The following is a 14,780-nucleotide window of genomic DNA, read 5'->3' on the forward strand; positions in this document are numbered from 1 at the left end:
TAGCCCCTACCAAATCAGGGAGAACACATCTCCCCCTTTGATTTTTTTGCTAGCATGCAAGCTGAAGTATCTTAAACAGGGATATAAAGGTTTTGCAGATCTTTAATGTAAATAAATAAAACAATCTCAAAGTGGGCTTTCCTGTCAAATATTTTAGCTAGCAATCTGTTAAGCTAACTTTCAAATTCCAAATTTGCTCCTGGAAAAGAGGACTACCTACAGTCAATTCCTGAGAAAAACTCTCAAAAACTTAACTTTTCCTGAAAGCTGTGAAGTTTTGTGAAGTTTTTCAGAAGGCATTGTATGACAGTGAAGAAACAAAAATCCATTCCTTCCATTGGCTACAAATAACAAAAATATGAATAGTCTCTTAGTACTTAATCTGTTACATAACTACATGTATAAAAAATATTTTATTAATTTTCTGTCAGTAACAAGGGATTATTAGAGAACTTCTTCTGTGGACACAGCTTTATGGAGGACAATCATCATGAGCTCCTACAGCCATCTGAAGCCAATAGTCCAGATTTCTAAAAATGACAAAATTGTACAAGTTCTCTCCTCCTTTGTGGAAACCATGTTCACTTTCTCTCCAGGAGACAGGGCTGTCTGCAAAGCCATGCACAGTTAAGGTCAGCCAATACGCCAGTTTTGGTTCACCAAAATAGCAACTGCAAGCAAGAAGACAAGATAATAAGTGATTATAAAGGAATAGGCAGCACATTCAAGTCTACAGTATAAAGTAAAACAATCAAAGACACACTTTAGTGAAAATACATTAACAGTTAAAAGGTTTAGTCCATAATAAATAAACTCTAAAGAAAATACCCAGAAAAGCTTAGGGAAAAAAGTAAGACTGACTGTCTATTATTCCTACCATAGTTTTATACATGGCAAATCCGCAAGTTGTAGCAATTAGAAAAAGTTCTGAGTTGTAAAGTAGCAATTATGACTTTGTTACAGGATTTTCTTTCAGAAAATTGAACATTTAATGAGAACAATTGCTATCAGAGAAGAAAAAAGACATTGGAGAAAGTAATGTAGTCTAAGGCTATGCTTGACACAAATACTTTTACCACCAGAGAGGAAATAGATTATGAATAATCAAAGCCAGATATTATCCATTCCACATTTTAAAGATGTAGGAGTACCATACAACCACAGTTTCTTAGAAATTCAGATAAAAACCAAAGTCATAACTAGAATACATGGTAGGCTTTTTCAGATTTGAGGCATCCAAAATTGTTTATTATTTTTTATGCTTTTATAATTGTAAATTATAAAATTATAATTTATAATTTTTTAATGCTGATGTCTGCTTCCAGCTCATTTCCTAATTAAAAAAAGTCTTCATTTATATATTTAGCTATTTATTTCCAACTGAAAAGTATTTAGAAGTGATTTCAAATAAGAAGTTTTGAGTACGAGTGTTATACTAAATGTTATCCTGTCAGCCCTTACCACAGTTGCTCCAATAACTGGATGATCTTCTCAGGAATTATAAAGCCTGTGATTGTGCATAAAAAAGCTTTTTCCACCACTGTGTTGGGCTCAGGACAGCAATAGGTTGATAAGAAGCTGGAAGATTTGTTGTCTCTGGAAGGAAAAAACACATAAAGCAACTGAAATAAATTTGTCTTAAATATTCTATAGGATGTCTTAGTAATCAAAACCTGTACCAAACGAATAAGATCTATGTATAACATCTAAATTAATGCCAAAATAATTAATGTCCAAGCAATCAATACAAAAGATCTCATGGTGCTGTGGATTAATCCTGTAAGCACCCAAACACCACACAGCTGCTCACTCCCTCACTCCCACCTGGAACTGAAAGGGTAATGGAAGAAAATGCATGGGTTAAGATAAAGACAATTTAATAGGCAGAGGAAAAGTCCCACATGAAAGCAAAGCACACAAAGGATTTAATATTTCCCATGGGCAGCAGACGTGCAGCCATCTCCAGGAAGGCAGGGCTTCTAACTGACTTGGGAAGACAAATGCTGGAACTCCAAATGTTTCTCAACCATCCTTGCCCCAGCTTTTGCTGCTGAGCATGTGACCATAACCCATGGTGTGGGATATTCCTCTGCTCAGCTGGGGTTTTCTGTGCTGGCTGGGTTCTCTCCCAGCCTCCTGTCCACCCCCAGCCTCCTCACTGGCAGGGCTGTAGGAGGGACAGCAAAGGGCCTTCAGACTGTGCAAGCCCTGCCCATCAATAGTTAAAACATCCCCTGTTATCAACACCCTTGGTCACAGATCCAAAGCACAGCACCACACCAGTTACTAAGAGGAAAATTATCCCAGCCCAATTCAGTACATATGGGTACCCCATAAAACACAGATAAAATAATTCAAGACTTACAACATTTAACTGCATAAAAGACTCCCACTTACAAAATACTCTCTGTCTTAATTATTATTAACTATTTCTTAAAATAAATTGTGGCTTCCTTTACTTAAAACATGTTTAAAGATCAAACAAATACAAGTACTTACAAGCTGACTTGATTCAAGACAGCACCCAGCCATTCAAACAGCTCCTCTGTACTGCAGGACTCCTCTGGTTTTCCTTGCAGATCACTACTTTGTAACACCGGACACTGCAAGTCCCTTAAGGTGCTGAATGTTATTTTTGGCTTCAGGGCCTGTATTTGGTTTTTTGAAAAGTATGACATCAATGTTGATCCCTCTGCACCTTAACAACACAGTACCACAAACAGCCGTTACGAAACTGCTAAACAAAAGAAGCAGTGAATACATGAATAAACAAAAAAACGCAGTGTGAAACTGCTTGTGTGATTTTAATCCCTGGCAAAACCTTAGAATCTTCAGCTTCCTTATGTTCTTGGAAATAAAAGTTAGTGCAAGATTCAGCAGCTTCGTACAGGTCAGTAAATTTGTTAACTACAAAGCGTGGATTTGCCAATAGAAAATTCAAGCAGAATTAACTACATGGGTAATAAAATGAGCTTGTTAACAAAAGGAACTCAGAGTGCTCCTGAAAAGGAACAGACAAAATGGAGCAGGAACATCATCTCTGAACAGCACTTCCCCTGAATAATGGAAAAGTGAGCATGTGACATTAGGTTTTAGAACAGATTTATCAATAATGTCAGGAGAAATTACAGAATAATCTGGAGCATAAGGACTGGGGTGAGAGGAAAGAGGGTAAAGAAATAAACATACATCACAAATGTCACTTCCCTAGAAGAATAAACTCACCCCCACCCCCCACTCCCTGGTAACCCTTCAAATGCAGTACATCTCTAAGAGTTAAATGCACCTTGATGGACTTGTGGGAAAGTACTAGTAAGAGATCCAAAACAGCAGGTACCTCGATTAAAAAACTAACCTAAGCAGGCATATTTTAAGTACAGAGATATGACCAACTTGCTTTTGAAGGAGGAAGGTAATTGACATAGGATAAATTATCCTAAATTTCAAATTCCAGATAATGTGTGCTATTTTCAAAAAGTAAAAATGGGTGTCTAGGAGACTGAGAAATAATGTCTTACTCATGAAAAGTCTGAAGTGCAGAGCAATATCTAAATACCACAGGAAAGGCATGTGTAACAGCAGAAATTCAAGAATAGGCTAGAGCACACTGTGGAATACTACATGTAAAATTTTCTATCAGAAAATATGGACTGCCTAAAGTCTAATCAGCCATATTTATGTCATCAAGGACAATCATTTGGGGAAGTAGAAAAAGGAAGGTTGAGCTCATCTTTTTTTTTTTTAGAGATTCCTCTTAAAAAAAAAAAAGGTTATTCCAAAGGGCACAGTGACAAAGACAGGCAGTCACTGAATTCTTCTTAATGTAATATTTTAATATACATATATTTTAGTCTGAAGAGTGCCAGAAGAGATGATCTTCCTTACATTCTACTGGCATTTGTTAGCCCAACAGGTTCAGAGAACATACAATGTTGCCCTAGAGTTCCTAGTAAAATTCAGAAAATCATACATTTTACATGTCTGCTGCATTTGGGAGCCTCAGCTATAGCCTAAATGCAGGAAATCTCAAAAACTACAGTCAAGACCCTAACAGAACAATTCCTCTAGCTACAGCACAGCTTTCTCTGTTAACAGCAACCAGGCACATCATCAAAGCTTTTCAGAGGCCACTGAATTTCATCCAATAAACACGTAAAATTGTGATAGAAATTACAGCAGTAGAAAAAAGACTGTATTGCCTCTGTCATTAAAGACATGAGATGTTCCATATTCCCTTTTCCTGTTCTTCTTGGTGCCAAAACCACAATGTGGGAAAATTTGGTATGAAAACCAAAAATACTACAGTGCTGGCCATAGCAAGAAACACCAGTTATCAGCAGGAAGGCTGAAAGCACAATGTTCAGAGGACACGGATTCTCTTGACAAAATACAGCCCACTTTTCCCTTACAGCAAAATCTACACAATGTCTCATATCTATTAATAAAAACCTATAAAAGTTTTATTTTTGTCAGTACGAAGGAACTAATAGTCTTTTGTGTGTTATGAGGACAAGATTCTTGCACAGAAAGGCATTCAGATTTAATTCTATATTCAGGAACTTACTGACCTGACCTGTTTTAGCGAGGTAAGAAAGTGAGGAAAAAACATGCTATTCTCCCTGAACACTGTTAACATGGGCAGCAGCAACAAACATAAGAAAAATAGTGGCCCTAGAGGTGTTTTGCTCTCTGTCCAGGATCAATAAATCCAAGCAAGCTGAGCGTGAAGATCTGCCACCTCAGCTGGATTTATGTCACCATTTATGGTAGCAACAGCCTTCACTGTGCCTCTTTCCTGAAGATTACAAGGACGGGAATTGCAAGCCTTTAAACAATTTCTGCATGACAAACAAGGAAGCATCCTTGTCATATGATTGTACTTAGAAAGGGGGAGGGAAACATGAAGGAATAAAGTGAAACATGGGACACTCCTAAGGGAGCTTGTAAGCAGCTTCCATTTCTCAGATCAGTTAACTCCTTCTCAGACTTGGCCTTGAAGAGCCAGGAAAAATGAACAATATAAAGAGGAGATGGGAAAGCATTCTCAGGGACCTTTCTAATATCCCTTCTCCCTAGTGTGGAGACTCAAAGCAAAACAACACCAAAAGCTACACATCTGTGATGAAGAAAACTATGTTTTTCAGTACAGACACTTGCAGTTTTCATCAGTTCTATGCAAATGTTACATATCCCCACATACAGCTTGTTCTGAGGTAATACAGACAATGGGGGACTTCGAAAAATTTCCCTCAGAGGAGGAAGAATACTTGAGACCAGAAGAAAAAAAGTGTAATTAGAAAACACTAGATAAACAAACACTAGAAGATTATTTGAAACAGTACAATTTCTTATAGCAACCTTTTATTTGGTTCCAAGCTCAAACAAATACTTGAGAATAAAGTGATCAAACAGTACTCTGTGTATCTGGGTGCATGGCACAACATGTAAACAGGGAATCTGAACATGTCCTGTAACTACTGAGGAAATCAAAGTTCTCCATCCCAAGTATGTAACTAGATACATAACTTATGTGTATTAATAAAAATAAAAAAAACCAAAAAAAATATTATTGATAATAGTTAGGTATGTCACAAATTTATAAAGAAGAGGCAGCACGATCAAGTAGGCAAAGTTTTGCCAGAAAGCCTGGGTAACATAGAGAAAGGAAATTATCTCCTATGAATCACTGCTGTGTTCCTGAACTGAGATGTTCTGTGCACAGGAAGTAACATCCTCCCCACCCCAAACAAATAAACAAACAAAAAATCCCACCTATACGCATCTTAATATAACTCTTCCCTCCACTGAAAATATATTTGGACAATCAATAGAAAAATAAGTAAACTAAAAATATTTGGACCTCATGGCAGTTGTATTTTAGTTTTACATTTAGTTTTTATTACCTGTATTATACCAAGCCAGTAGGAAGTCAAATTCTAAAGGTTTCTTTTCTTTCAAGGCCCAAAGCACTCTGTTATGTTTCTTGCTCTCAGGGTGAAAGCCAGCATCAGTCAAGTCAATAGTGATAACTGCAAAAAATGCACAATAGCTATTGGTATCCATTTGAAATAAATTTTATTATTAAATTAGAAGAGCACAAAGAAACCAAAGATCATTAAACTTCCTCTTTACAGCTACAGAATCTTTACAAAGAATTTGATTATGCAAATACAACTCCCCATTATATAAATAAATATTCGCCTCCTGCTGTCCTTATTTTGATATAATCTGGAACTGCTTCCTAGTGACTAGAGGGACAGATTCCTCTTGAAATGGCACTGACATAAGTCCCCAAGCAGTGCCTTAAAAATATCTTGGTAGTTAGGCAAGCTACTAGTAAAAATAAAAACATAAACTAGAATTTCTAACAACAAAAGTCATGTATACAGCAATGACACTTTTTCAATAGGTTGGTTTTTCCTAGGTGAATTGTCCCATGGATAAGTTATATTTATTTTTCAAATGGAAATTTCATGATACATTCTGATGATCAGAATGGTAAAATGATTGCCAAAACACTTATTAGAGATGACAAGTTTCCCTTCCTAGATAGTTACATAAAAACTATACCTCTCAGCTGCTGCAAGTTCCCATACATTTGAGATGTACAGTGTTTGGGTATTTTTATTTCCTTAAAAGACAAATTAATAAAATTCACACTCAAAATGTCTCCTCTGCAGCCATTAAAAAATGATGTTATTCAAGTACTTGGTACATGGAGATTACCATTTTAAATGTGCAAAACATAGTACAATTCTCCCTTTCAAGGTGAGGCTCTTCACTGATTCTGTCCAGTGAACACATTTTAAATACCTCCTTAATCAGTTTAAAATTTTCGGACTTCAATAACAAAGTATAGACACTGTGCAGAGTATGCAAAAATTCTTGAGTCCCATATCACTCCAGTAGAAACAACACAATGAGAACGCCTGAAATTAAAATTTTAGAGTACTGCATTTGTGTCCTTAAAGCTGCTTTACTACTTGGATAAAAAGTACTTTCTCTCTTCAGGCAGTCATTGAATTTGCATCTGGAAAAATATAACCAACCTAGATAACAATTTTAGTGAAATTTTAATTTCACTTAATTTTAGTGAAATGGAAGTTTCAACATCCTAACAAGGTGCCTCCTAAATAAGCCCTGTTTATATAAATACTTACTATATCTCATTACTTTTTTGCCTGAATACCGAGAAGGACGACCTTGCAGTCCAAGTTCCTCGTAAGTATCCTTATCCACTGACAGAATTAGTTTACCTATAAACAAAACAAATTTTAGTAGAAATAATCTTCTACTTTGTTCCCTTTGAAGTCTTTTGAGAACTGTATACCTTTCACAACGTTAGCTTTGGATCGATGGTATTACTAATGTAATGCAGACTCCTTAGTTCCAGTTAAATGGATTACCAGATTAATCCTTAAAAAAAAAAAGGTTATAATTCAATTATTCTTTTTTTATCAAAGAGGTCTTGTGAACTAGAGTAAGAAAAGCATAACATTATTCCTGAGATAATCATAGCTTTTTTACTGTACTACTCAGTTCATTGTCTCCATCTTTCCTCCACTCATCCTCCACCACTTGCTGCGTCATATAGCTGAGCACTACATTGCACAAGGGCCTGATTTACTAAACATTCATGCTCAACATGCACTGCTCAACTAAATAAACAAAAGCAGTTCCTCCAAGTCCAGTGGGACTACTAACACTGAGTTAAACTATGCTTGTTAGCCATGAGCTGATACGTGCTGGAACAACTCTGCTTCTGTGCTCATAACCCAGATCTGGCTGCTGCTGCTTGGTACAGAGCTTCACACAACAGCTTGCTCTCTGCCACAGTCCTTGGGTTCTACTGCACAAGTAACAGCACAGCACAGAACACAAACAAGACTGAAGCGGAAGAATTCTGACAGTGACATCGCCAGGAACTGTAACACTGTCGCTGCAGTACTTGTGCACTGCTTGTAACACCTGTATCACACAAACTCCATCGCTATCAAGTATCCATTTTGCCACGACTGTGCTAACAGACCCATAAAAGAATTCTGAACAATCTGAATTTACTCATGCCCTCATGGGCACCTGTCATATTACAGCTTCTTAGCCTAGAGGGCAAATAGACCAGTTTGTATTTCTATTATCTCTTATATACTCTTAAACAGAAATAAGACAATGTAATTGAAGCTCAAAATAGCTTAATTTTCTCACCTGAGATGCTGGACATTTTATCATGTCATCTCATAAAACCGTGATGCATTTGAAATAGACTTTTAACATGTTACACAGTTCCTAGGGAATCACAGAATCCTCACAGAATCATCAAAGGGTTTGGGTTGGAAGGGACAGTAAAATCACCCAGTTCCAAATACCTTGCCATGGGCAGGAACACCTTCCACTAGACCAGGTTCCTCAAAGCCCCATCCAACCTGGCCTTAAACACTTCCAGGGATGGGGGACCACAACTTCTCTGGGCAACTTGTTCCAGCACCTTGCCATCCTCACAGTAAAGACTTTTTTGCTAATATCCAATCTAACCCTGTTGGGGTGCGACACTGGTTTTTGGGTTCTTCTACCCAGGACTAAGACCGACAAGAGAGAGGCTACTTTCTTGTGTTGGGACTTGGTTGTTTATTCTTTCCTTATCTATACTACATATATACAGAGTACAAGGAGCTACATACACTAAGAGAGATGCAAAATGGCTAATGAAGAACTTCTTTAAGGTCTCTCATATGTCTATTTGTCCAATTAACAAATGCCAAGTAAGTTATTTTGCTTAGTGACCCAATGACCTGACACCTGTGTGCTGCACTGCAGCATTTTCTATCGAGTCACTTATTATTACCCAAAAATCCCTAGAAGAAGGAGATGAAGAAGGAATAAGAAGGAGAATGTGACAACACCCTAATTCCTCCTAAATCTTGTCTCTTATTTAGTAAAATAGCTTAAACCTTGAACTCTAACTTTATCACCCAGTGACCCAAAAAAACTATCTAACCCACACACTCACATTCCCACTTTCTCTACTTAACTTTAACAGCTGTCTCCATGGTGTTATGTGAAACTTAGTGCTCTCTTGGGTGTACCAGACCCAAGGAGGTCTGGTAGACCAGTAGGAAACAAGAAGTTGGAATGCAATGTTTTCACAAAAAAAATTCCCTGTAGCAATAGCAATTATGGTTGAAGCACTGACAATCTGACTATACATAAGCAAAGCTGATTTTTATTGTTTTTTAATTTCCATTAGATTAAATAAACAGTTTAACAGTATGAATGAAAAAAAGAGCTAAAACTAGTATTTTTTCAAATTCACACATATTTCTAACAAAGTCGGCAAGTACAGTAAGCATTATTTTCCAGTTTACATCATTCCAAATTTAAAAAAAAAGTAAAAATAAATAGGAACAACACAGATCACAACTGACACATATTACTTAAACCAAAACAAATCCTCCATACCATTTGGTAGCAGAGCTGCAGTATTATCTTGATCAATTTTTGTCCTGTAGGTAAGTGCGTAGCATGAACCTTTAACAGTAAAGCAGAAAAACATGAGATTACACAGTCTGTAAAGACAGACATGACAAGAGAAAAATTCACTTCAAGAGAACCAAACATGAAACACCATCTGAATCACACTTGTGTTTTCATCAACTTTCTTCCACCTTCTCAAGCAAAATGGCATTGTTATTATTTTTATAAACCCTGTTCTGACAATATTTTAAAGAACCTATAATAGGGATAATGTTAATAATATGCCCCAATATGAAAACATTTTCTTTCCTTCCACCTGTGACTCTCCCCAGTCAGCAAATGGAAAACCCAATTTCTTCTCAGACGTATTTTTATTACCAGTTCACACAAAGACAAGGTGGAAGATGCTCACATTACTAAACAATTTTGTCACATTATCTGCCACTAATTGATTTTGTTTTTTAAAATACAAGTGTCAGATGCTGTGAACTCTGTGTACAAAAGTTCTATTGCTTCCATAACACTACTGGCATAAGAAACATTAATGAGATTAAAGGAAATAAGAAAAGAGTCCCACATTTAGCAAGTAATGGATCTCTTGTTCTCCTGTTTCATGTACATGTTCTCTGTTCTCCTCTCTCTTTGGAAATTTTTTCTCTCTGGCTATCAGCTGAAGGGTACCATAGCTACCATAAGCCAAAGGAACAGGCTCTTGTCACTAAAGGACACAAAATGATTCACACTTTTCAGTGTTAGAACAGGAAAGAACCAACTTTTATTCTCTGACTCCAGTATTTATAGATTCTCAACAATGACCAAGGATTGGATAATTAAGTTACCACCTTCCCAAGCACACTGGTCATGCAAAACATCCATCAAAAGACATTTCTTAGAAGGAACGTGATAAACAACCTATGTTTATGGAACTTTCATGGGAATGTAACTAGAACTATGAAAACATTATCAGAAGGCTTTAGTTTTCAGGGCAACAGGCCCTGCTAGATGAAAACAGCATGGTCTGACTATGCAACAGCAAGAGACTGTATCTTTCATTGCATCCTCTTTGCTCTTAGTGGGTAAGGATGAGCTGTCACAGCTCTCTAAGTGAAAAATAAAAAATAAGGAAGCATATTTTTCTCTTGCCTGCTGTGAAACACAGCTCAGCACAGCCCTGTGTTGAAGTATGAAGGAACAAGAAAGGGTGAAGAAAGATTTCTACAGGAATCTGCATAAAGGTGAAGTGTAGAAGAAACAGATATGAAGATACATGGAAGCCCTCTTTAAAGCTGGCCTTCAGAATTGAGATAGAATAGGGAGAAATTTATAAGGAACACTCACAGGAGTTTTGGACCCTGTGGGTGTAAACAAATATCACACATGACAAAGCAGAAAAAAGCATATAAAAAAATTCATGCAGAATTTGCTTAGTACTTTTCCTTCCCTTTCTTTAAAACACTTTTTCAGAATAAATAATAATAAGACTATTACAATTTTACTGCACTATAAAAAAAGTACATTACGACTGCGTTTGCTTTGTTCTGATTTCCTCCTTACCTTTCTTCACGAAAGCATCAATGAATTCATGAGCAACCAATTCATGAAGGGGTAAATTCCTCACCAGGTAGTACTCTCCAATATCTGCAACTGTGCTTTTCAGCACTTCAGGTAGCATGCCACATTCCGGGATCAAAAAAGACACCTATTAGAAACACAGCTGTAATGTAAATCCCATCATAACACATGTTCTGAAAAAAACCCAACCAAACAAAACAACAAGAAATACAAAAGAAAACCTCTACTTTTCAAAGACCTATCAGTATATTATATGAAAATGAGATGGAAAAAAATAATATCAGGGTCTTCAAAATATATCAGTATTGTAATATATCAATTTTCATAGCCTGTAGGTACACCAAATGCATTATTTGGTGGTTTGGGTTTTGATTTTTTGCTTTTTTGGGGTTTTTTTTTTTACTTTTTTTTTTCTATACAATAGTATTTGATGTAATATGTAAATACATGATCTTACACAGCATGAGGTAACAGAAGATCTTGTTTCACATCATTATACATCTAGCTTGATGTTGCACTGGGACACCTCCTTCAGCCCTTGCTGGAGCACTTGTTGAAGCAGTTGTAACTAAAAATGTAGGCTAAGAATTTCTGTAATCTTAGTGGAAAAGCAAAGACCAAAGTAGATTATCTTTTGCTTAAAACCCTTCCTGTACATTTACCATAGACCAAGAGAACCCTGAAGTCTGGCAGACCAGGTAAAACAAGGCAACATGGGAAAGTAGGAACCTTCCCAGGCAGCATAAAGGTCTGTCCACCTGCTCCTCCTTCCATCCCTCAAAAAAACTTCTTTTCCAAAGCTCTTGGAGAACAGGTGTGTATCTCCCTTGGCGAGTGTTCAAGAGAAGTAAGGACTGAAAAACGAGCTGCCTTCCACACCAGTAGGAAACTTTCTGATTAGCTGCTGAAATATGTCTCAGAAGTCAGAAACAGTTAACAATTAGCCCAAAATTACAGGGAATGAGAAAGGGGTTATGAAACAGGGTCCTGCCTGATTGCTGCAACATGTGTAATACCTAAAAACTTTCTTAAGGAAGGATGTTCTTTGATGTTTGGTCTTTGTACACTTTCAAGCCTAATCCTAAACCTAAGGGAGATTTTATCCATGAAACAACAGCACAGTTAACAAGCCCTAAGTGAAGTCCAGGTCTCTGTTAAAGTTTAGGGCTGGACATGCTTCAGTGATCTCAGACCTAGGGTGAGCTTAACAATGCTTGGAGAGAAGGATGTACCACTGATAGCAGACAGAAAGAACGCAGAATTTACAGGCCAGGAGGACATTTGGCAGAACTCCCAAGATAAGAATGAGACTTAACAAGCCCAGCGACTGTGCTGAATCAGCTCTGAGTGGATAAAAGGCAATTCCTGCAGGTGGGGATCACGGCCACCGACTCACGGACCACCGACCCCAAAGCAGAGAAGGACTGAGCATGCGGATTAATTAGCATGGGAGACTCATTAACCAACAGAAGATAGAGAACCATGTAACTTGTAGCCAATGAACACTAATTCCTGTGTTTGGTAAAATGTAGTCAAAAGTTTTGATAGGTGGTGCGCTTGATTTGTGGAAAGCTCCGCCTTGCACCCTGAGCAGAATAAACACTGTCTCCTTTCTAAACTGGAGCCTGCGCCTGTGTCTAGAGAGCTCCTAAAATCGGCACCATCACCTGTCCCACTGGCTCACCCCTCTTGCTCCTCCTGCCCGCCCGGTCCTTCACTCCTGGAGGAAGGAAAGAGTTTGTTTCTCCCACGCTGCGCGAGACCACAAACACGAGGGGGGCTAATCTGCCTTTTTTTCTCCGCCTCCCCAAAAATGAGGCCCGCGGGCCGGCTCTGGCAAGGACGGAGGAGCCCCGCAAAACACCGAGCCCCGGCAACGCGCCCCTGGAGCGGCCGACGGGCAGAACCCCCGAGAACGGGCGGCGTGGGAGCCTCAGGCAGCCCCTTCTTCCCTTCCCTTCCCGCACCTTCCCTTCCCGCACCTTCCCGCACCTTCCCGCACCTTCCCTTCCCGCACCTCCCCACCCTGAGGGGATCCCGCCGAGGCCCCGGGCCCGCGCCACTCACGCGGCAGCTGTAGGCGTGGTCCCGCACGTGCGCCGCGTGCCGCGAGCGCGGGTGGCGCGCGTGGCCCCGCTCGCACACCAGCAGGTGCCGCGGCGCGCGCCCGAGCTGCGCCGGCAGCATCCCGGATCCCTCCCGCCCGCCTTCCTCCTCCTCCTCCTCCTCCTCCTCTGCCGCCGACCGGAGCTGCCAGACGCGGAGGGCCGGGAAGGGGCCGTGCCGTGAGGTCACGTCCGCCGGCTCCGGCGGCGCAGCTGCTTCCGCTGTGGCGGCGGCGGCGGGGCGGCGGTGGCCGCTGTCGGCGGTGCCGTGCCCAGCGCTCTCGGTGGCTGCGGGGTGTGAGCAGCCCCGGCACGGATCGGACACCGACCCCGCGGGGGCTGGGCGTGCATCTGCTGAGTGCGCGGTGGCTCAGTGCCCGGAGGGAGCAGCCAGGCTGCAGACGGACCTTTTCCGAGAGCCTGGAGTGACAGGACAAGGGGCAATGGCTTCAAAGTGAGAGAGAGCAGGGTTAGAATAGATACTAAGATTAAATTCTTTACTGTGAGTGAGGTGAGGCGCTGGAACAGGTTGCCCAGAGAAGCTGTGGATGCCCCATCCCTGGAAGTGTTCGAGGCCAGGTTGGATGGAGCTTTGAGCAACCTGCTGTGGTGGAAGGTGTCCCTGCCCACGGTAGGGGTGATGGAACCGGATGATCTTTCCCGTCCCTTCCAACCCAAAATACCCAGAAAGTTGCTTGGTGCCATTTTAAGTTAAATTGGAAGCCACGAAGGCAAAAGAAACAGGAGCCAGAGCGGGACCCTGCCTGGGATGTCTTTTGTTGTCTCACCGCCCGGGCTGTACCTTCCGCACCAAGCACGCACAAAAATTCCGGCTTGTCCGCCTTCCTGCAGTGCTCCTTTTGCCGGTCCCCTGGCTTCGTGGCTTCCAATTTAACTTAAAATGGCACCAAGCGGCTCTCCGGGCAGTTTCTGTGCCCAGCACGGTCGCTGGTGCAGTTCTGTCTCGTTAGGCTGCCGCCCTTTGTCCCAGGGCAGGATCCCGGCGCCCGTGTGCCGGGGGGACAGCGGGACCCCGCTGCTGCTCCGAGCGCCGCGCTTCCTGCCCTGCCTGCATCCCGCTGGAGCCGCGGGTCACTGGCGTGGAGGAGGGCTGAATTCCGCCCTGCCTGTGTGAATCACATCGGCTGGACTGCGAGGAATCAGAAAAGGCTGTGTAATCGCTCGCTTGGAAGCATCCTTCATGGGAAGAAGCTCCCTGATTAATGCGTGATTCTCACACCCGCGAGCAGAAGGCTCTGTGGGCAGAGCAGCCTCGCAACGCGGCCATCAGAAAGCCTGTGCTACTGTAAGGGGTGAAAAGTTCAAGCCTCTGATCAATAAGCCCACAGAGTCGGGCAGGAAATTTCAGCTATACTCAAAGCAGCATGTGGAGGGGTTTTTTTATTGTTGGTTTGATTTGATCTTTTTGGCGGGGGGAACTGTTTTTGTGGGGTGTGTTGGGGCTTTTTTTGAGCTTCTCTATGCTAATACAATTTATGCTTTCTTCAGGGGATACGAATGGATGGGAAGAGAATCGAGGAAAAAATATCTTGGGGAAGGGTCAAGAGTGTCAAGATTCATGGGTGCATATTCAGTGTTAAGTCAGTATTTTATGGATTCTGTCAGGAGTGT

The 14,780-nt window shown here is 40.7% G+C and overlaps 1 protein-coding gene across 9 annotated transcripts; it reads right to left on the reverse strand.

Moving 5' to 3' along the window:
• Window positions 1-84: 84 nt before the first annotated feature.
• Window positions 85-13,336, reverse strand: RPP40 (ribonuclease P/MRP subunit p40). 9 transcript variants are annotated; one of them, XM_086900656.1, is made up of 9 exons: window positions 13,111-13,278; window positions 11,501-11,641; window positions 11,026-11,170; window positions 9,457-9,525; window positions 7,161-7,256; window positions 5,904-6,029; window positions 2,500-2,698; window positions 1,462-1,596; window positions 85-671 (listed from the first exon to the last, which is right to left on the reverse strand). In XM_086900656.1, the coding sequence occupies exons 3-9, from the start codon at window positions 11,141-11,143 to the stop codon at window positions 473-475; spliced, it is 942 nt and encodes a 313-aa protein (XP_086756782.1). In that variant the 5' UTR covers window positions 11,144-11,170; window positions 11,501-11,641; window positions 13,111-13,278; the 3' UTR covers window positions 85-472. The 9 variants fall into 9 exon arrangements, with proteins under 9 accessions (XP_086756782.1, XP_086756813.1, XP_086756800.1 ...); XM_086900687.1 differs by having other exon boundaries at window positions 11,501-11,624; window positions 13,111-13,252; XM_086900674.1 differs by lacking the exon at window positions 13,111-13,278 and adding an exon at window positions 13,061-13,093.
• Between the last annotated feature and the right edge of the window lie 1,444 nt (window positions 13,337-14,780).

Source organism: Cyanistes caeruleus, chromosome 1, assembly GCF_971803275.1.
Source record: "Cyanistes caeruleus chromosome 1, bCyaCae1.hap1.1, whole genome shotgun sequence".
Taxonomy (NCBI): domain Eukaryota; kingdom Metazoa; phylum Chordata; class Aves; order Passeriformes; family Paridae; genus Cyanistes; species Cyanistes caeruleus.

Coding starts and splice junctions, on each gene's coding strand:
- RPP40 (XM_086900655.1), bottom strand. CDS start 13,230: ATGCTGCCGGCGCAGCTCGGGCGCGCGCCGCGGCACCTGCTGGTGTGC. Junction 7,257..9,456: donor TGCAGCTCTGCTACCAAATG/GTATGGAGGATT, acceptor TTTTGTTTATAG/GTAAACTAATTCTGTCAGTG. Junction 6,030..7,160: donor CAAAAAAGTAATGAGATATA/GTAAGTATTTAT, acceptor CATTTTTTGCAG/TTATCACTATTGACTTGACT.